This window comes from Scyliorhinus torazame, chromosome 6 (assembly GCF_047496885.1).
Source record: "Scyliorhinus torazame isolate Kashiwa2021f chromosome 6, sScyTor2.1, whole genome shotgun sequence".
Classification (NCBI taxonomy): domain Eukaryota; kingdom Metazoa; phylum Chordata; class Chondrichthyes; order Carcharhiniformes; family Scyliorhinidae; genus Scyliorhinus; species Scyliorhinus torazame.
This window is the reverse complement of record NC_092712.1, coordinates 162,907,179-162,928,292: the sequence shown is the minus strand read 5'-3', so window position 1 is coordinate 162,928,292 and position 21,114 is coordinate 162,907,179. Positions and strand designations below refer to the sequence as shown.

Sequence of the window (21,114 nt, the reverse complement as noted above, 5' to 3'; positions counted from 1 at the left end):
TCCAATTTTTCACCTCAGGTTGTTAAAAAATGACTGCCCACGCCAACATATTCTGGGAAGGGTAACATCCGGGTCATTTGTGCCTGATAAAAAACTCAATTGGTTGTTAAAGTTTTTGTCAAAATGGCGGGGAGACTGACAATTTCAGCATTTGCCCGCCTACCATATTATGGAGAGGGGGTAGTGTGGGCGAGAAGGCAGTGAGCTAACCACCCATGATATTTTACATGTCCCCCACCGGTCTGCCAAAAGTAAGCCCAACAGGGCGTTGTAAAGTCCAAACCGCTGATTTTGGAAATTGATTTTTCCTTATTCTACAATGGCTTAATTTATCAAATTGTTTGTACAGACTTGGATTTCACATTTATTTTACTTATAAATATATCTCATGTACTTGCAACATCAGATCCAGCTCCAATTTCACTGATTCCCAAACAGGCTACCATGTCCCCAGCAATGGTAGGTACGAGGAATTGACGTCTCAGTTCATCTGACCCAAATCTGGGAAAGGAATGACACCAAATTTTGAACGATTGACACTACTTTCTTATTCCTAGTGAACATTCTTAGGTAATTATACAAGGTGCAGAGGCTTGATCTAAATTAAACAAAGAATTGTTGTGTTTTTCTGCAAGAAATAAAGAATGGGACTGTGGTAGACCGTATTATATGTATTACGGTACCTGTGTTGGAGATACGTGGGTAAATCCCTGTCTGCTGGCTCCGCCCAGTGGACAGAGGTGTTCATCCCCGGCTGCAGCCATTTTCTGTTACGAGCTGGTGGGGAACACACCTTGTCTAATAAAGCCTTTGATTATTCTCTAATCTCGCTTTCGCAATAATTGATCGTGCACCAATTTATTAGACAAGATATTGAAAGATGGAGATCCGCAACAAGCCGGACCGTCTGCAACTGGGCCCTCACGCGGCAAACGCTTTGGCCACCTTTGATCACTGGCTGGCTTGCTTCCAGAGCTACATCAGGACTTCCACAGACCCACCCATGGAGGACCAAAAGTTACAGATCCTCTACTCGAGGGCGAGTCCTGAAATGTTTCCACTCATCAGGGAAGCGCCTAACTACGCTGAAGCTATGGCACTGCTGAAAGGGCATTATATTCACCCGGTGAACCAAGTATATGCTAGACATCTTCTGGCCACCAGACGCCAAATCCCGGGGGAATCCCTGGACGACTTCGACCGCGCCCTGCTAGCCCTCGGTAGGTACTGCGACTGTCGGCAAGTTTCGGCTACCGAGCACACTGAATTCTTAATTCGGGACGTCTTCGTCACAGGCATGCTGTCCACACAGATCCGCCAGCGGCTGTTAGAAGGAGATACACTAGATCTTAAGGAGGCTAGGAAACTCGCAAACTCTTTAGAGTTGGCCTCCCGTAACGCCCAGGCGTACGCCCCCGGCAGCGCGGCACCCCCATGGACAGCGTGGATCCCACCTGCTTCCGACCAGACCTCATCCTCCAATTCACCACAAGCCTGCGCCGCGCGGCAGCCAGTCAACCCCGGGGGACCCAGATGCTACTTTTGTGGGCAGACCAAACACCCCCGGCAACGCTGCCCGGCCCGATCAGCGACGTGCAAAGGATGCGGTAATAAGGGGCACTTTTGTGACTGTATGCCAGGCCCAGTGGGCCGCCGCCGTCTCCTCACACCCCGCGGGCGACCCGGTTTCTCCCCCTCGCAAGCCGCGTGCGGCGATGGGCGCGCCATCTAGTCCACCAACTGCCATGTGCGACCCATGGGGGCAGCCATCTTAGACGGCACCGCAGGACCCTGACCCGACTGGTCGTTTATCGCCTGCTGCGACCTCCTTCACCGCTGTTCAACCCGGGGCCTCCCAGCATCTGCAGCATCTCACCTCCATTACTCTGGACCAGTCTCGGCCACTTAACCTTACGACTGCGACGACGACGATGGAACTCAACGGGCATAAGACGTCCTGCCTTTTCGACACAGCGAGCACGGAGAGCTTTGTTCACCCCACCACGGTAAGGCGCTGCTCCCTCACGGTACACACCGTTAAGCAGAAAGTCTCCCTAGCCTCCGGATCCCAATCTGTGGAAATCCAGGGGTACTGCATTGCGAACCTCACTATCCAGGGTGTAGAGTTTAAAAACCTCCGGCTTTACATCCTCCCCCACCTCTGCGCTGCCGCACTCCTGAGCCTGGACTTTCAGTGCCACCTCCAGAGCCTGACTTTTAAATTCGGCGGACCCATAACCCTCTCACCCTCAAGGTCGACCCGCCTTCCCTGTTTGCGGACCTCACCCCATATTGCAAACCCGTCGTTACCAGGAGCAGACGGTACAGTATCCAGGACAGGACCGTCATTCGGTCGGAAATCCAACGGCTGCTGAAGGAAGGCATCATCGAGGCTAGCAACAGGCCCTGGAGAGCCCAAGTGGTATTGTAACGACCGGGGAGAAGCACAGGATGGTCATTGACTACAGTCAGACCATCAACCGGTACACGCAGCTCGACGCGTACCCCCTCCCAGGCATATATGATATGGTCAATCAGATTGCACAGTACCGGGTCTTCTCCACAGTGGACCTAAAGTCTGCCTATCACCAGCTCCCCATCCGCCCGGACGACCGCCAATACACTGCTTTCGAAGCAGATGGCCGGCTCTTTCATTTCCTTAGGGTCTCCTAATGGGGTCCCGGTCTTCCAACGGGAGATGGACCGAATGGTTGACCGGTACGGATTGCGGGCCACCTTCCCGTACCTAGATAACGTCACCATCTGCGGCCACGATCAGCAGGACCACAACGCCAACCTCCGCAAATTCCTCCATACCGCCAAACTCCTTAATCTCACTTATAACAAGGAGAAATGCGTGATCAGCACCGATCGCCTAGCCATCCTTGGCTACGTAGTGCAGAATGGAGTAATAGGGCCTGACCCCAACCACATGCGCCCCCTTATGGAGTTCCCTCTTCCCCACTGCCCCAAGGCCCTGAAACGATGCCTGGGGTTTTTCTCTTATTACGCCCAGTGGGTCCCCAATTACGCGGACATGGCCCGCCCACTAATCCAATCCACAGTTTTCCCCTGTCGGCTGAGGCCCGCCAAGCCTTCAACCGCGTCAAGGTGGACATCGCAAAGGCTACGATGCACGCTGTCGATGAGTCCCTCCCCTTCCAGGTCGAGCGCGCATCGGACGTAGCTCTGGCGGCCACCCTCAACCAGGAGGGCAGGCTGGTGGTCTTCTTTTCCCGCACCCTCCATTCCTCTGAAATCCGTCACTCCTCTGTCGAAAAGGAGGCCCAGGCCATTGTAGAAGCTGTGCGGCATTGGAGGCTTAACCTGGCCGGCAGGAGATTCACGCTCCTCACTGACCAACGGTCGGTTGCCTTTATGTTTAGTAATACGCAGCGGGGCAAGATAAAAAACGATAAGATCCTGAGGTGGAGGATCGAGCTCTCCACCTACAATTATGAGATCTTGTATCATCCTGGGAAGCTCAACGAGCCTCCTGATGTCCGATCCCGCGGTACATGTACCAGCACACAAATGGATCAACTCAGGACCCTACACGATGACCTCTGCCACCCGGGGGTCACTCGGTTCTTCCACTTCATCAAAACCCGCAACCAGCCCTACTCCATAGAGGTCAGGACCGTCACCAGAAACTGCCAAATCTGCGCAGAGTTCAAGCCGCACTTCTACCGACCAGATAAAGCACAGGGAGCACATGAGCGCCTCAGGGTGGACTTCAAAGGGCCCCCCCCCCCTCCACCGACCGCAACACGTACTTCCTGAACGTGGTCGATGAGTTCTCCTGGTTCCCCTTCGCCATCCCCTGTCCCAACATGACTGCTGCCACCGTCATTAAAGCCCTCCACAGTATATTCACTGTGTTCGGTTTCCCCACCTACGTACACAGCGATAGGGGGGTCCTCCTTTATGAGTGATGAGCTGCGTCAATTCCTGCTCAGCAAGGGCATTGCCTCAAGTAGGACGATCAGCTACAACCCCCAGGGGAACAGGCAGGTGAAGAGGGAGAAAGGGACGGTCTGGAAGGCCGTTCTGCTGGCCCTACAGTATAGAAATCTCCCGCTGGCAGGAGGTCACCCCGATGCCCTCTATTCCATACGGTCACTCCTGTGTACCACAACTAATGAAACCCCCCATGAACGTCTTCTTGTTTTTCCCAGGATGTCCACCTCCGGGACATCACTCCCAACATGGCTGGCATCTCCTGGACCCGTCCTACCCCGGAGACATGCACGGACCCATAAGTCTGACCCTCTGAGAGGGTCCACCTTCTTCATACTAACCCGCAGTACACCTACGTGGCACACCCCGATGGACACTAGGACACGGTCTCCCTCCGGGATCTGGCACCCGCTGGATCCCCACCCACGGCCCCCTCACCAATCCCTCCACCCGAACCATTCTTCTCTGCTCCACCCACTTCCCCACCAGCGCACCTCACCGCAGCCCCCGCCCCAGGAGGATCCGTCCTCCCACTGTTTCCACCCAGAGGTAACGAAGCAGAGGACTGCATGCTCCCGGAGTCGAACATGCCTGAGTCGGCACCTGCATCACCACCGAGACTGCAATGGTTGCAGAGGACCATCAAGACCCCCGATAGATTGATTTATTTGTTGTAATTGTTACTGTGGTTTTTATTGTTATTGTTAAAGGCTTTGCCACCACCCCCGCCGGACTTTTTGTCAACAGGGGGTGAATGTGGTAGACTGTATTATATGTATTACGGTACCTGTGTTGGAAGTACTACTGTATTAGAGAGACGTGGGTAAATCCCTGTCTGCTGGCTCCGCCCAGTGGACGGTATAAAGAGGTGTTCATCCCCGGCTGCAGCCATTTTCTGTTACGAGCTGCTGGGGAACACATCTTGTCTAATAAAGCCTTCGATTATTCTCTAATCTCGCTTTCGCAATAATTGATTGTGCATCAGGGACTTTAGGCTAGTTTAACATGTTCATCAAGAAAGAACATTTTGCTTTCATGGGACTTAGCACGAATCTTTGGTAAAATGATGTGCAACTTTATCTGTCACAAACACGGCTGTTGGTAGAATAAATCATCCAAAATGATTTCAGTGGAAATTTTGGCCTCCTACTCTTTTGGCGGAAGTGAAGCAGGGTGTAACCTCCAGCTGTCTCTGCAGATCAAGATAATGATCCTGCCCGAAATCCTGATGTTAGCGCATTTGAATATCATTAGGAAAGGCAAAGACAAAAGTAGTGCCAGAAGTAAGAACATTTATACCAAATCAGTCCCAGAAAAAATAGAGAAGGGCAAAGGTCAAGGTGAAAAGCAACATTTAAGGAACTGCAACAAATTAAAGACTATGAAAAGGCACAGAGATGGCATCTGCAAAATAAAGAAGAGGACTAGGAAATCGAAGATTTTAGGTATTTGGGAAAAACAGACAAATAACTTAAAATTGCAATCTTGCCTAGAACATTCGATTTGCCTCAAACTGCAACAATTGACAGTATCCTTTACCAATCTAACAAGTATTCCATTGTCATTCCAATCCATTACCTCTTTGATTGGTTAACCTCTTTGATTGGTTTATAATATTGAGCCTTGGTTGATTACATCTAATTTATTTGCTTTGATCGGCCATGGTTACATTAATTCCTTTAATTAAATTTGTGAAGAATACGGTGCTTAGAGATTGACTGCAGTTAGTAGGCCTTTGTTTAAAGGTTTGCAAGACAGTCATTAACCGAGAGCTGGGTCAAATGGCCCGAGCAATTCTGTGATTTGGAGATTTTGATGAGATGTTGGGCAGAGGCAAGAGTGGCCCAGGAACTCCCTGTGACTGGACATGTATGTATCGCCAGTATGATTAGAGAGAATATGGGAGATGTGATTGTACACATTCTGCTGCTTTTTGGGTATTAACCGAGACGTTTGGGATCACGCTCGGTGTAGAAGATTCAACAGCAAGGAACTGAAGGGTGAAAGAGGATGAATTGTAGGAATGTGGAATGTCATACCTTCTACCCAAGGACTTGTGTAATGCAATTCATAATTAAATTCTCTATTCTCTATTGTACATAGTACATTTCTGCTCAATCACACAATGGGTCGAGTCTTACACCAAACAAAAATCAAGTTACCAATCGGACCTTAACTTCAGACAATTCTAGAGTCCAAAAAGTCTATAAGGTCTACATCACAAGTGCAATTTGAATCTACCAACAGATTAAATAAGAGGGAAAATAATGGCACTCTTAGTTCTGGAGGCATTTATTTTTTATGTGTTCATGGGATATGGCATCACTGGCTGGGCCAGCACTTGTTGCCCATTTCTAATTGCCCTTGAATTGAGTAGCTTCTTAGGCCATTTCAGAGTCTGGAGATACATAAGCCAGATCAAGTCAGAGTGGCAGATTTATTTCCCTAAAAGGACGTTAGTGAACCAGATGGGTTTCTACAACAACTGGCTATGGTTTCATGATCCAGATTTTTATTGACTTAATTTCACCATCTGCCATGGTGGGATACAAACTGGATCCCCAGAGCATTACCATGGGTCTCATAGTCCAGTGACAATACCGCAACGCCACCACCTCCCCACCGAACATGTCAATGCAGCTGCCTGTGTGATGTGGAAGGATCTTGTCGAAAGTGCATGACTTATATTATTTCATAAAAATAATAACCTTGTTACTTGGGTGCCTGCAACACTTTCCAGCCACATTAACATGTACTCCCTAAATTAATCTGGAACCAACTGCCTGAAGGTACTGAGGAGTGGGGTGGCAACTTTCTTTGATACCTACAGAGAGGTGTCTGACTTCTGCTTAATTGAAGACTCAAAAGTCAGGGGCGAGCCTGCCTCCATATTGCGAGGAAGGTCAGATCAGATTTAACAGTTGTTAGGCCATCAATTGGTTCAGGTGGGGACTTCTGCCTCCACCTTGGAGGTGGGATTACCATCAAACAACGTCTGACAGCTCTTCAAATCCAACTGGTGTATTGTGGGGTCATTGGCCCTCTCAGGAAGAACATGAGCTGGCCAATTAAGAGCCTCAATGAGCCCAAGGGCAGCCAGGCTATCTGACACATCGCCCACCGCTGGTAAAATACCAGCAGTGGGTAGCCGATGGTCAAGTCACTACCTGCCATGCCATCCATTTTATGCCTTCTGGCTGCCTGCTTCCAATGGAGGGAGGGGGCATACATTTTTGACTGATATCGCTCCCTAATAGAATAACATTAGGGACCCATGAGTCACTGGCCAGAATTTCATGCTTGCCTGCCAGCAGGTTTTTAGGCAGGGTGGGAGTGGCAGCCTGAAATAGAAGGAATTGGCTTCCACTTGGTTTCTGCTGACCCTGACCTCTCAGCTTAGCCGGGGCTGGCGAGGCCTTGGATGTTTCACCTGCCCTTGCCCCAATTAAGGTCCTAAAGTAGCTAATTATTAGCCATTTACAGGGCATTTCCTGTCTAACCTGAAGTTTTAAGCTGGTGGCAGGATTTCCCACGTGTGGGGGAAGCCCGACAATGATTGGAGTTGGACCCCGGATGGTGGTTGGCAAGGTGCCTCCATCCAGAAGCTCCCTTGTAACTGCCACCCCCCCCCCCCCCCCCCCCAAACATGCTTGAAATTCCCCCAGGAGACCACAATGAATGCATACATGCCCTGTCTCAGCAAACTGTACCAACATTAGGATGATGGGGAGAAGGGCTGCACCTCAGGACCTAGGATCAGGCAAATCCAGCCCTAAGCTTCCACATGATTATTTGTGGGCACATTTGGGATTTGAATTGAATGGAATGTTTATAATTACATTTAAGCAGTAGGGAAAGGACAAATCTCAGACAATACTGTTACTTTGTAAAATTATGTCAACAAATTATTAGCTCCATCTTAAACTTTTGATAGCACTCCGGATTTTCCTTTACCAAATAAGTGTCCAAATATACATGCCACCCTGACAAAACAGTCAATACCTGGCTAGAGCTGGTGTTGCCATATCACTCTGGACACCGATTGCCATGGGAATGCCACCGCACGGTATGTTTCCCAGTTCTTCTGCCACTGCTATATTGTAGCTGAAATCCAAACCAAGTCCGCCATATTCTGGGAAAAGAAACAAAATGTATTTCAACAATATCAATGGGCTGACGGCCAACAGATTGATTTTAACATTAACTCCCAAAAGAATGGGTGGGTAGGGGTTAAAACTATTAAAAATCAGAGGTTAAAACACGATACATCTGGAACAGGAACCAAAGTCTCTTTGATTACATCCATTTTTACTTATAATGGACAAGGGAGGATAAGCGAGCTGCTTGCAGGAAACGGATTGGTCATTTAAATATTGTAATGAGCCCTGCTTTCATTTTAAGTCCATTTTTAAACCAAAGGTAGTTGGCTTTCTGAAGCCTCAGTAAATCTGGCAGGGTAGACGGGAGAGTGTGAATCCATGAAGACTCTTTCCAGCACTGCTTGTGGGCTAGGAGCACGGTGTTTCATCCAGACCCAGCAGGCTACCATCAAGCACACCACCAACTCTTATCAGAACCTCTCCGATCTGGAGGAAGCACAATCAAATTTAGTTTGCAGTCAGAGGCAGGAAAGTGTGACAACCAGTGATGCAGGTTTAAGGACACAGAAGGAAGCACTGCAGGGGCCTCAGCTCCTTCACTTGTCCGTTCTTGCCGTTGATGAGAGTAGGGACTGCAGGGTGAATGGGCATATTGACCACAGCACTGTGGTGGGTGGGGCCATTCAAGTGGGGGAGCAAGAATGAATGTCATAATAATAGGGGATAGTACAGTTAGAGGGATAGATACTATTCTCTGCAGCTAAGTGAGCAAGCCCCCAAGGCTATATTGCTTGCCCGACACCAGGGTTAAGGATCTCACCGTGGGCAGGAGAGAAACTTGGGAGAGGGAGAGGAAGGACCCAGTTGTCTTGGTCCAGTTTTGTACCAACAACATAGGTAGAATGAAGACATTTTGGAAGGATAGGAAGATGTAGAATTAGTTTGGTTGGTGAAAGGAAATATCAAGGGAAAAGTCACTGATGGAAGTAGTTTAATTGCTTATCAATAGCAACACTGTAAGAAACAGTATTTATGAATAAATAATGGGAGTTTGTAAAAAGGAGCTGCAATAAGCATTGGCAATTTTAATCTTCATATCGGTTGGACTAATCACACAAAGATAGCCTTGACAATGAGTAGGTAAGAGTATAGTTAGGACAGTTTCTTAGAACAGTTCTGAAACAAACTAGGGAACAGGCTGTTTTAAATCTGGGAATCTGTAATGACACAGGGTTATTTAATAATCTTGAATAAACGCGAGAGGCAAGAGTGGTCATAACACAATGGAATTTCTAATTCACATAACTGCAATGTTTATAAACATCAAGCTTTGATTGACAGCTCCTGGATATCTTCAAACTCAGTTAAGTGCTTTCCATTCTCCCCTTTATTGTTGAGTGACTGAGTTTCAGCTGTGGAATGGAAAATGTGGTCCAGGAGTTGACAATCAAAGCTTGATGTTCATAAACATTTTGGTTAGAAAATCCTGGGGGGTGGAGTTTAGCCTCAGGATCTCACTATTGTTAAGGATTTAAAATCGCTTCCTGATTTGTGCTCCCAGCAAATTCAGCTCTGGCGGGAGAACATGGTCTCCCAAATGCAGAATCCTGCCCAAGGTGCACTTACCGCAAAGACTAGTAGCAGGTAAGAAGCACTGTTTCCTCACTGCTTAGAACTGCTGCCTTACAGCGCCAGGGACCTGGGTTCAATTCTGGCCTTGGGTGACTGTCTGTGTAGAGTTAGCACGTTCTCCCAGCATGGGTTTCCTCTGGGCCGGTTTTCTCCCATAGTCCAAAGATGTGCAGATTAGGTGGATTGGTTATGCCAAAATTGTCACCTAGTGTCCAAGTATGTGTAGGATAGGTGGGGTTATAGGGATAGGGCTAGGGAGTGGGCCAATGTAGGGTGCTCTGTCAGAGAGTCGGTGCAGACTCGATGGGCTGAATGGCTTAGTCCTGCACTGTAGGATTCTAAATTCTAAGATCGGGGAAACATCAAATAGCAGCAAAGAATGACCAAAAATAATTGAGGGATAAATGAGAATATGAGTAAACTATCAAGAAATATAAGCACAAACTGTAAGAGTTTCTGCATGTATATAAAAAGATAAGCTAAAGCCATCATTTGTCCCTCAGAAAATAAGTATGGTGAATTAATGGGAAACAAGGAAATGTCAGACTTTGAATAAGTATTTTACATTTGCATTCATGGAAGAAGAGACAAAAGGCTTCCCAAGATTAGTCAAGAAGCAACAGAAAGGGAAGAATTTAAACAATCTTTATGACTAGACAAAAATTACTAGGTAAACTAATGAGACCAAAGACTGACAAGTCTCCTGGACTTGACAGTCTTAAAATAAATCGCTGCAGATAAGCGGGTTGGATTTTCCGTCCCTGGATACGTGAAGCGGGTTTCCCAATAGAATGGAGAATTGGCCGGAGGAAAAATAGGGATCCCTCTGTGATTCTTCAGTCACTTGGGCCAGGAATTACTTCGGTCCCTTGGGCCAGGAATTACATGGGCGCGGATCACTTCTGGTATTTACCATCTTGGCCCTGATATGGTGGTCCTCGTGCTGGGCCAAGGATGTAACTCCTCAGGGGAGTTGCCCCCAAAGTCCATCCGAGGGCCAACCTTCCCCCACAATACATTACCTGCCCCCTCAATATTTTACAAACATCAACCACATTGAAGAGATGCAAGTGCATTCCAATCACTCAATCGTCTGACTGCAATGTACTTACCACTCTTTGATGTAGTTGATGCTTAGGACATGTGGAGTCTCCAGGTGGGGGTGGAGGGGGGGTCCCGTTAGTGAGGAGGTCTCTATAGGGGGTTCCTTCAGTTAAGGGGTCTCTGTGGGGGGGCTGCCCCTCCAATTAGGGGGTTCCCTTTAGTTAGTTGGCCTTTGTGGGGGCGTCCCTTCATTTAAGGGGTCTCTGTGGGGGGTTTCTTCTTCATTTAAAAAAAAATCTTTATTGGCAGACGTAGGCTTACATTAAGACTGCAATGAAGTCACTGTGAAAAGCCCCGAGTCACCACATTCCGGCGGTTGTTTGGGTACACGGAGAGAGATTTCAGAATGTCTAAGGTACCTATTGTGGGAGGAAACCGGAGCACCCTGAAGAAACCCACACAAACAAGGGGAGACCGTGCAGACTCCACACAGACAGTGACCCAAGCTGGGAATCGAACCTGGGACCCTGGCGCTGTGAAGCACCAATGCTAAACACCATGCTAGGGAATCCTGGGGGTCTCCCTAATCATTGGGTCCCTGGGGCGAGTTTCCCTATTAAGAGTGTCCCTGGAGGATGGGGGGGGGGGTTCATCCCCATACTTGGAGGAAGGCGACATCCAGACAATCTAGGGGTGGGAGGCTGCTTTGCAATACTGGGTGGCCGGCTGCGGGACTTTGCTATCGGGCCGCCCGCTTGAAATGGCGGCCCGATAGCAGGATTCCCGAGGGAATCTCTCATATTCATCACCATGAATAACTTTGCATGGCAAAGAATACGGAATTGCTTCATAAGTTGCGTTCCCAGAGAGATCGTAAATCAGTTGCAATTCTCCTCCAGCAGGAGAACATGGCTGGATTCTCCGTTTTGGAGACTATGTCCCCACGCCGGCATAAAACGCTGGTGTTTTACGCCAGGAAGACTGGCACAAAATGACCACCGATTCCCCGTTTTGCTGGGGGCTAGCAAGGAGACGGTGTAGAGCTCGTAGCTCTAACTGCTGATACGGCCCCCAGCACTTCCGGTTCCGAGGCCGCAGTGGCCGTGCCGTGCTCAGTGACGGACTCAGCCCTCGGACCTGGACCGCCCGCCCACATTGCCCCTGCACTGAATGAAGACCCCCTGCCCGCCGATCAGCCCTCCGCCGACTGTGGCGGCCCTACACTGAGTCCACAGCCGCCACGCGAGGTTCCCGAACTGCTGGGACCATGAGAATCCCACAGTGTCAGGAACTCGTCCGGTCGGGGACGGAGCATTGCGGGGTGGGCCTCAGGCAATGGTTTGAGGTGGTGGATAATCGGCACGGCTTATTCTAGGAGTAAGTCGCATTTCAGGGGCGGAGAATTCAAAAACTGACGCCGCTCCCGATTTTGGCACCAAAACAGATCATGAGTAAGGCGGTGGGCTGTCCACCCAAAAACATGACAGGCAGGGGAGCTGTAAAATCTAGCCCATAGGGAACTATATATCAAAATGAGAGTCAAACTTGTGAACTAGTTCAAATTATACCACATTAATAATGTAGTTTTTATCTCATCCACCCAGTGAAATTGAAAGTTCACAGACAATCATGAATTGCTTCTATCCCAGGTGGGTTTTTAGGGCAAGCAAAACCAGTGAGATACCAGCCCAAACACTCAGGTCTCCACGTATGGGAGATGTATGACTGAAGATGCACATCAGGACCCTGTGTGAAGTCCTGACACGTGAACTTGAACACTAGTCAGAAACGTGATATAGATCTGTGACACTTACACCCGATTAGTTCCCAGGAAATGTTAGACCGATTAACACCTGCGTATCTATACAACTGAACTGTCCAGTCACCCCCCCCCCCCGGCCCCTTGGCTCAGCTCATTCCCCCAATCCACCCAACTAACAGCTGACCCCTCGACTATCCCTCAGCCATCCATGTTCCCTGACCGGGCCAGACTGTCCCCTGACCGGGCCAGACTGTCCCCTGACCGGACCAGGCTATCCCCTGACCTCCACCTACATCCCGGACATCTCGACTGCACCCCAGGTCTGTTCTGGCTATCCGCCAGACCTGACCCAACCACCTAATTAAACCCCCCCCAACCGGTCTTGACTACCCTCTCGACCAGATCCGACTACCTTGGATTAGCCAACTACCCTCCGAAACTAAACCTAGCTACTCGCTAACCTCCCCTGACCTGATCATAGAATTTACAGTGCAGGCCATCGAGTCTACGCCAGCCCTTGGAACGAGCATCCTACTTAAGCCCACGCCTCCACCCTATCCCCGCAACCTCACCTAACCTGCACATCATGTTTGGACACAAAGGGACAATTTATCATGGTCAATCACCTAACCTGTACATCTTTGGACTGTGGGAGGAAACCAGAGCACTTGGGAGGAAACCCACGCAGACATTGGGAGAACGTGCAAATTCCACAGTCACTTGTGACTGGAATTGAACCCGGGTCACTGGAGCTGTGAGGCAGCAGTGCTAACCACTGGACCACCGTGATATCCTTCCCTCATCCAGATTCATCTTCTGGACCCAACCAGACTAACCACTCACCCACCAATGTTTCTCGGCACCTATCCATATGACCCACCTACCCGACCCACCTACCCATCCCACCCACCTATCCATTCAACCATTGACCCATCCACTCACCCATTTAATAATAATAAAAGTAATAATAATATTATTAATAATAATCACTTATTGTCACAAGTAGGCTTCGATGAAGTTACTGTGAAAAGCCCCTAGTCGCCACATTCCGTCGCCTGTTGGGGGAGGCTGGTACGCGGATTGAACCCGCGCTGCTGGCCTTGTTCTGCATTACAAGCCAGCTGTTTAGCCCACTCTGCTAAACCAACCCCTAGCATACTAACCCACATTCAAAGACCGGGGGCTGGATTCTCCCAAAATGAGACGTCCCCACACCGGCGTAAAAACGGTAGAGTTTTACTCCCAAAATTCCTATTAAAAAGTTGAACTAATTCCATGCCCTGCAGGGGGCTAGCAGGGACCCGGAGTAAATTTCGCAGCTTTAGCTGCCCCCGCACTTCCGGTTCTGAGTCCACGCATGCGCACGGCAACGGCCTCCAGCGGCTGCCTATAAGGCACCCCCGGTCTCTGATTCGCCCGCTACGCGAGCATCCTGACCAGCAATAGGTGATTAGTTCCACGTTGGCAGGAACTCGGCCGGTCAGGACCGGAGGAGTGCTGAGCAGGCCTTTGGCAATGGCCCCCGGCGGCACGGCATACCCCATGATCACGCCGATTTGGGGGGGAAAAAGAATCGCCAGTCTGGCGCCGGGCCCGATTACAGCGTGAAAGTGGATTCTCTGCCCCCATGCCGGCCGCGATTATGGCACGGGGCTGCGGAAAATCCAACCCTCGATCTTTCAACTTAACAGACCAAACATGGTTGATAGCGCTGTGAAATTGGGGTGCATCCCGTCTTTCCCTGACTGCTCCGCTTCAACGGAGTTTACCGGGGAATGCAGCACTGCATATTTCTTTGACAGCCAGGATTGGGAGATCCTGGAATGAATGTACAGAAGTGTTGGGTTGGGAGAACTAGCGCATGCAGTGGCAATCCTCCAAGCACTGCCACTGCATGGAAAGATTTGACTCCCATCTCTTTTGAATTTATACCCTTGGCACATTCACCTTGCCTTTTACTTCTGGATTTTTAAAAAGTCATTTTATGGGATGTGGGTATTGCTGGCTAGGCCAGCATTTATTGCCCATCCCCAGTTGCATGGCACTCGGTCCTCCAAGAAGCATCATTCCCACCCTTTCAACTGTCTCAAATTGATGTTCCCATCAATTGGAAAACCCCTTTTTCTTTATTTCAGCCCGAAAAAAATCACTCCTGGCTCTTCACCACAGCCCCTCCTTGAAGCACAATTCCAGAGTTTCTACCCCCTGCTCATGGAAGATGATTATGGAAATAGATTTTTGAAGCAATCGTCACAACTTCACCGTGCTGGAAGAATATCTTTTAGTTTATAAAAACTCCTTGGGCTGCATTTTACATTTTTTAGTGGGGCGAGGTAGATAGAACAGAAACAGAGTGATCCGCACACCTACCTCTGTCATCTCAGCTCATCAAATCAAGTGTTAGATTGCCAATTAATGGACATCCAACAGGAAAGCAGGCAATTAGAGCTGGAAAAGGGCGGGGTGGGGGGGCCTGCGTGCCCAATCAGAAGGAAAAAAACATGCAATGTGACAAAGAAATGTAGTCATCCAGTGGGTTGGGAATGTTTTAAAAACCAACAAAAGATGGCCAAAAAAAAAAAGAGGGAAAAGATAAACCATGAGGGAAAAACATGTAAAAAGGGACAGCTAAGATCTTTGTTAAATATAAAAAAAGGAAGAGAGGGACCAAAGGGAACATTGGCCCCTTAGAGAATGAGACTGGGGGAATAATAATGGTGAACCAGGTAATGGCAGAAGAGTTAAATAAATAGTCTTCATGTTAGAAGACACAAATAACATTCCAAAAATATTAAATATTAAATAATCAAGGGGCAAAAGTGGAGGAAGGAAATAAAGACGACAACTGTCACAACTGGGGAAATTAATGGGGCTCAAGGCCGATAAGTCCCCTAAACCTGATGGGCTGCATCCTAGGATAATAAAGGAAATAGTTACAGAGATAGTAGATACACTGGCAGTAATCTTCCAAGTATCCTTACATTCTGGAAATGTCCGAGAGGATTGGAAAAACTGCCAATGTTATTCAAAAAGGGAGGGAGACAAAAAACAGGTAACTATAAGTTAGCTCAACATAGGTCAATGGGAAAATGTCAGAGTCCATTATCAAGGATGTAATAGCAGAGCATTTAGAAATACATATGTTGTATCCCATAAGTTTATTTTCCTCAAATGCCCATCTCATTTCCATTGAAATCATTCAGTGTCTCTGCTTCCATCTCCCCCATAGACAGCGAATGCCAGACCTTTCCTCCTTGCTGCGTAAAAAAGTTCTTCACACTCCTCCAGAATTTCTTGCCCAAAACCTTAAATCTGTGTCCTCTAGTCCTTGTGTTGTCATCTAATGGAAAGGTTTTCTTTGTCTACCTTAACTGAACCCGTCATACTCTTCAAATCTATCATACTCTAAACCCGTCATACTCCTCAGTCCCTTCTGTTCCAAGAACTCCAGCTTCTCCAACCGAACATTGATATAGAAAATAGGAGTAGGCCATTCGGCCCTCCAAGCCTGCTCCGCCATTCAACATGATCATGGCTTATCTTCTATCCCAACACCATACTCCAGTGCTCTCCCCATACCCCTAGACACCTTCAGAATTTAGAAATCTATTTCCTTCTTAAATATATTCAGTGATTTGGCCCCACAACATTCTGTGGTAGAGAATTCCACAGGTTCACCACCCTGTGAGTGATGACATTTCACCTCACCTCAGTCCTAAATGGCCTATCCTGTATCCTGAAACTGTGACCCCCCTTTCTTTTCTTTATTTGTTCACGGGATGTGGGCGTCGCTGGCTGGGTATTTAAGAGTCAACCGCATTGCGGGAATCACATGTTGTCAGACCAGGTAAAGATGACAGATTTCATTCCGTAAAGGACATTAGTGAACCAGATGGGTTTTTACGACAATCGGCAATGGTTTCATGGATCTTTAATTCTAGATTTTTATTGAATTCAAATTTCACCATCTGCCCTGATGGAATTCGAACCCGGGTCCCCTTGGTCTCTGGATTATTATTCCAGTGACAATGACACTATGCCACTCCTCCCTTGTTCTAGACTCCCCAGTCAAAGGAAACAACATCCCTGCATACAGTCTGTCCAGTCCTGTCAGAGTTGTATACAGTTCAATGAGATCCTCTCTCATTCTTCTAAATTCCAGTGAATACAGGCCCAGTCAACCCAAACTCTCATATGACATCCCAGAATCTGGTGAACGTCGCTGCACTTCCTCTTTGGCAAGTATAAAACCTTTCTTAGATAAAGAGACTAAAACTGCACACAACACTCCAGATGTGTTCTAACCGATACCTATACAGCTGCAAGCAAGGCAATCTTGCTCTTGTACTCAAGTCTTCTTGCAATGAAGACCAACATACTATTTGCATTCCTAACTTGCTGCACCTGCATGCTTAAGCAATTGCTTTCAGTGGCTGATATACCAGGACATCCCCGGTCCCTTTGTACATCAACATTTCCAAATCTATTATTTAAATAATACCCTCCCGTTCTATTTCTCCATCCGAAGTGGATAACAATTATCTACATTATACTGCATTTGCCAACTATATGCCCACTCACTCAACTTGCTTAAATCACCTTGAAGTCTCTTAACATTCTCCTCACCCACTTACATTCCCACCGAGTTTCATGTCATTCACAAACTTGGAAATATTTCCTTTAGTTCCCTCATCCAAATCACTGATGTATATTGTGAATAGCTAGGGCCCAAACACTGATCCCTGCAGAGCGCCACGAGTCACTGCATGTCACTTCGAAAAAGGCCCATTTAGTTATACTCCCCGTTCCCGGTCTGCTAAACTTGTAGCCAAATCCCTTAGCCCTGGTAAGTCTCATCTGCACTCTCTCAAAGGCCCTTACATTATTCCTAAAGCGTCGTCGTCAGAATTGGGCACAATATTCTGGAGCTTTATACAGGTTCAGCATAAACTTTCCTGCTTTTGTACTCCATACCTCTGAGCGAAAGCCAACACAATTATCCCTTATGCTTTGCTAACTACTCTCGCAACACATTTTTGCCACCCTCAAAGGTCTATGCACATGAACTTGATGTCCCTCTATCCCCGTACACCGTTTAAAAATGTAACATTAGTCTGTGTTCCTATCCCTATCCCTTTGCCACAATGCATCACCTCACACCGAATTCCATCTACTACCTGTCTGCCCATTCAGCTAGCCTATCTTTGCCCTGTTGCAGTCAATTGTTATTATCCTCATTGTCAGCCACGCCTGTTGGGATCCAGCAACGTAGCCAAACACTCCTGCATGATCATTCTGGCCGTCATCACAGAGGAAATGTACGTAATTGTCAACCGTGCAAACAAGCCATCAGGCACGTGCTTCTGCATTTGTGTACAATGGACTCGGAGATCCCGATTAGGTTACCAGTAGCATCTGGAAGGATCCAGCGGCACTAAGTTTAGGGAGTTGATGACTTTCAGTTACTTTGCATGCCACCAAGTACAAGAGGGAGCAGATCTTCCTGGAAGAGGCTGCAGATGTCTATCACGACATGACGTAAAAACATTACTCTCGGAAAGGTCAAAGACACAATCTGCAAACAGTGCGTGGGTGGTGCCTTCTGCCACCTTGATCCCTCATCTGTAGGTGTTGATCCCAGCACAGTGTGTTAGTGCTACTGGGGGTGCTCTTGGTCTCCCTCTTCTTATATGCTGTTAAAAACACATCCAAGTTGCTACCCATCCTGATCTTGTCAATTTAAAACACTCAAAAGCTTGTGCGGATGCAGCTTTATACAAGCACCCTCTGCCAAACACATGCTAGAGGGAATTGAGAAACCAGCTGCAATACGTTTTTATTCAGATGGACAATGGCAAGTTTAAATACCCATCTCAACTGCTGTTTAAATCTGCCTCCCTTTCCCTGATGCTGCTCAGGGGAGCCAAGTTAAAAATAACTGAGCAAATAGCACTCTCAAGCATCCAAGTATTAAATTGCCAACTCCGGCTTTTGGATTTCTCACCAGCAAACAAATGTGCAGCCCTTAAAACCAGAAGTGGGCACACTGGAGCTGGGTTGTGTTCCTTTTCTAAAAATCACAAATTTTCACCCACCCTGACCACCAACACCAACCAACCCCCAAAGACCCTCAACACACACAGTCTTGGGAGGTTAGAATTCCTCAGTGCATCGTCACCAACTTTGCATAAAGTCATTGAATTATGCAATTGTTTTTGTCATTTTTGAAATAATGTTTTGGAAAAAGAATGTGAAGAAATAGACATAGCATTGGCCAATGCATTTCTCATTTTCCGATTTAGCTGTACAGAAATGAATATTTTCATTTAATTTGTCAGGAAACAATCTGCCAAACACACATTGGGAATGATAGGGTAAGAGCTAATCAACAGTTTCTCTCTCCAGTTGTGACAATTCCTGGAACTTGTAAGAACGAAATTCTAAATATTAGGAACTTCCTAATGTCTGTTCTATGCTCTGCAGGAATCAAATCACAAACAAAATAAAACCTTAACCTCCATCAGTTCAAATGAGTTTCAAATTAATTACGAGTATATTTTCACTTTAAGTAGAAGTTACCTCGCCAATATTTTGGATTTAAGAAAAGTAGCATGAAAATATTCCCTCCCTTCCCAAAATACAGCACTGACGATGTGGCATGGTGTCACAGAGTGTTGGAAGAAGAGTACGCATTCACTGTGACCAGCATCGCATTGGCAGTATAATTCAAATACCACATCACTTATTTGTTTGGCAGCATAACTAGCCTCCGACCTGCTCTAACAGTTACTTTGCATACCACCAAGTACAAGACGGAGCAGATCTTCCTGGAAGAGGCTGCAGATGTAACCATAGTATTTATATGGCTAGTCCAGTTAAGGTTCTGGTCAATGGTAACCCCCAGAATGTTGATAGTAGGGGGATTTAGCGAAGGTAATGCCCTGAATGTCAAGGGGTGATAGTTAGATTCTCCCTGGCTGGGGATGGTCATTGCCTGGCATGAATGTAACTTGCCACTTGTCAGCCCAAGCCTGAATATCGTCTAGGTCTTGCTGCATTTGGACATGGACTGCTTCAGTATCTGAGGAGTCACAAATGGTGCTGAACATTGTGCAATCATCAGCAAACGTCCTCACTTCTGACTTTATGATGGAAGGTCATTGATGAAGCAGCTGAAAATGATTGACCTTAACAACCACAACCATCTTCCTTTGTGCTAGGTATGACTCCAACCAACAGACAGTTTTCCTCGATTCCCATTGACTCCAGTTTTGCTAGGATCCTCGATGCCACACTCGGTCAAATGTGGCCTTGATGTCAAGAGCAGTCACTCCCACCTCATCTGGAGGTCAACACTTTGGTCCATGTTTGAATTAAGGCTGCAATTAAAACAGGATCCGAGTGGTCCTGGCAGACCCCAAACTGAGCATCGGTGAGTCGGTTATTGCTAAGCAAGTGCTGCTTGCTAACACTGTTAACAACCCCTTCCATTGCTTCACTGATGATCGAGACTAGACTGATGGGGCAGTAATTGGCTGGGTTGGCTTCGTCCTGCTTTGTGTGCGCAGGACATACCTGGGTGATTTTCTACTTTGTTGGTGCTGCAACTATTCTGGAACAGCTTGATAAGGGCTACAGCAAGTTCCCAAGCACAAGTCTTCCGTACTATTGTTGGAATATTTTCAGGGCCCATACCTTTTGCAATATTGTAGAAGGAAACATTGAATTACTTATTGATTTTATAAATCTTGTTTTTAATCTTTCACAAATTAGCTGTTAATATTAAGAGATTTTCATAAGCAAAACATTTATTTTATGTACATATACCCCCAACACAAGTCTTGTACAGCATCGGGGCAATGGATGCAGGAAGTGCGAGATGCTGACACTGGGTGTCCAAAAAGATACGTTTTCAATACTGCATTGCTTATGCCCCTCACACTGAAGACACATTTCATAACAGCACAAGTAAAGGAAAATCAGCCAGTGTTCATGCTTCTAACCACAGCTTTGTAAAAATGTGGACTTTGGGTGAGCATTGGATTGCATTAAATTGTAAAGTCGACCACAGTCAAATAAATTGCAGAAATTAATTGTTTAGATTCATGCAGTGAGAATAAATTAGACAGCTAACGAGAAAGCACCTGGAAACAAAAGTGAGGGAAAATGGAAAAATAAAATAAAAGAGAAACAAAGAAAGTTAGAAGCAGGATGAAACACTAGATAGATACAGAGGCCATCCGAGTCCAATAATTAGCTGTACTGTTGAGGCATAACAAGATTATGAAAAATAACAGAACTGAATAACGGAAGTTGTAAGGTTAGATAAACATTCTGGACATTTTCACTATTATCTCAGAGAAAATGATAGACAAAACTAAGTAATGTCTTGCAAAGTGCCAAGCTTGATGAGCCCAAAAGGTATTTTATCATTGCATGCTACATTTGTTTTGATATTCATGGGACACCATTTATTGCCCATCCCTAGTTGTCCTTGAGAGCTTCCTTCTTGAACTGTTGCAGTCCAAGTGGTGTAGGTGGACACAGGGTAGAATGCTGGTTACAACAGGGTGCACATGGCGACGGCTGGAACAAAGGCATCAACGGCAGCCATCT

At 47.1% G+C, this 21,114-nt stretch overlaps 1 protein-coding gene across 1 annotated transcript in view; it reads right to left on the bottom strand.

The window, feature by feature from the left end:
• The window catches only part of LOC140425121 (probable acyl-CoA dehydrogenase 6), a 116,720-nt gene that overhangs the window by 31,038 nt on the left and 64,568 nt on the right, over positions 1–21,114 (bottom strand). Inside the window, exons 3-4 of the mRNA XM_072509035.1 lie at positions 7,963–8,092; positions 395–501 (exon numbers count right to left, since the gene is read on the bottom strand). Coding sequence (XP_072365136.1) covers positions 395–501; positions 7,963–8,092 — 237 coding nt within the window. The remainder of the gene's footprint in view (positions 1–394; positions 502–7,962; positions 8,093–21,114) is intronic.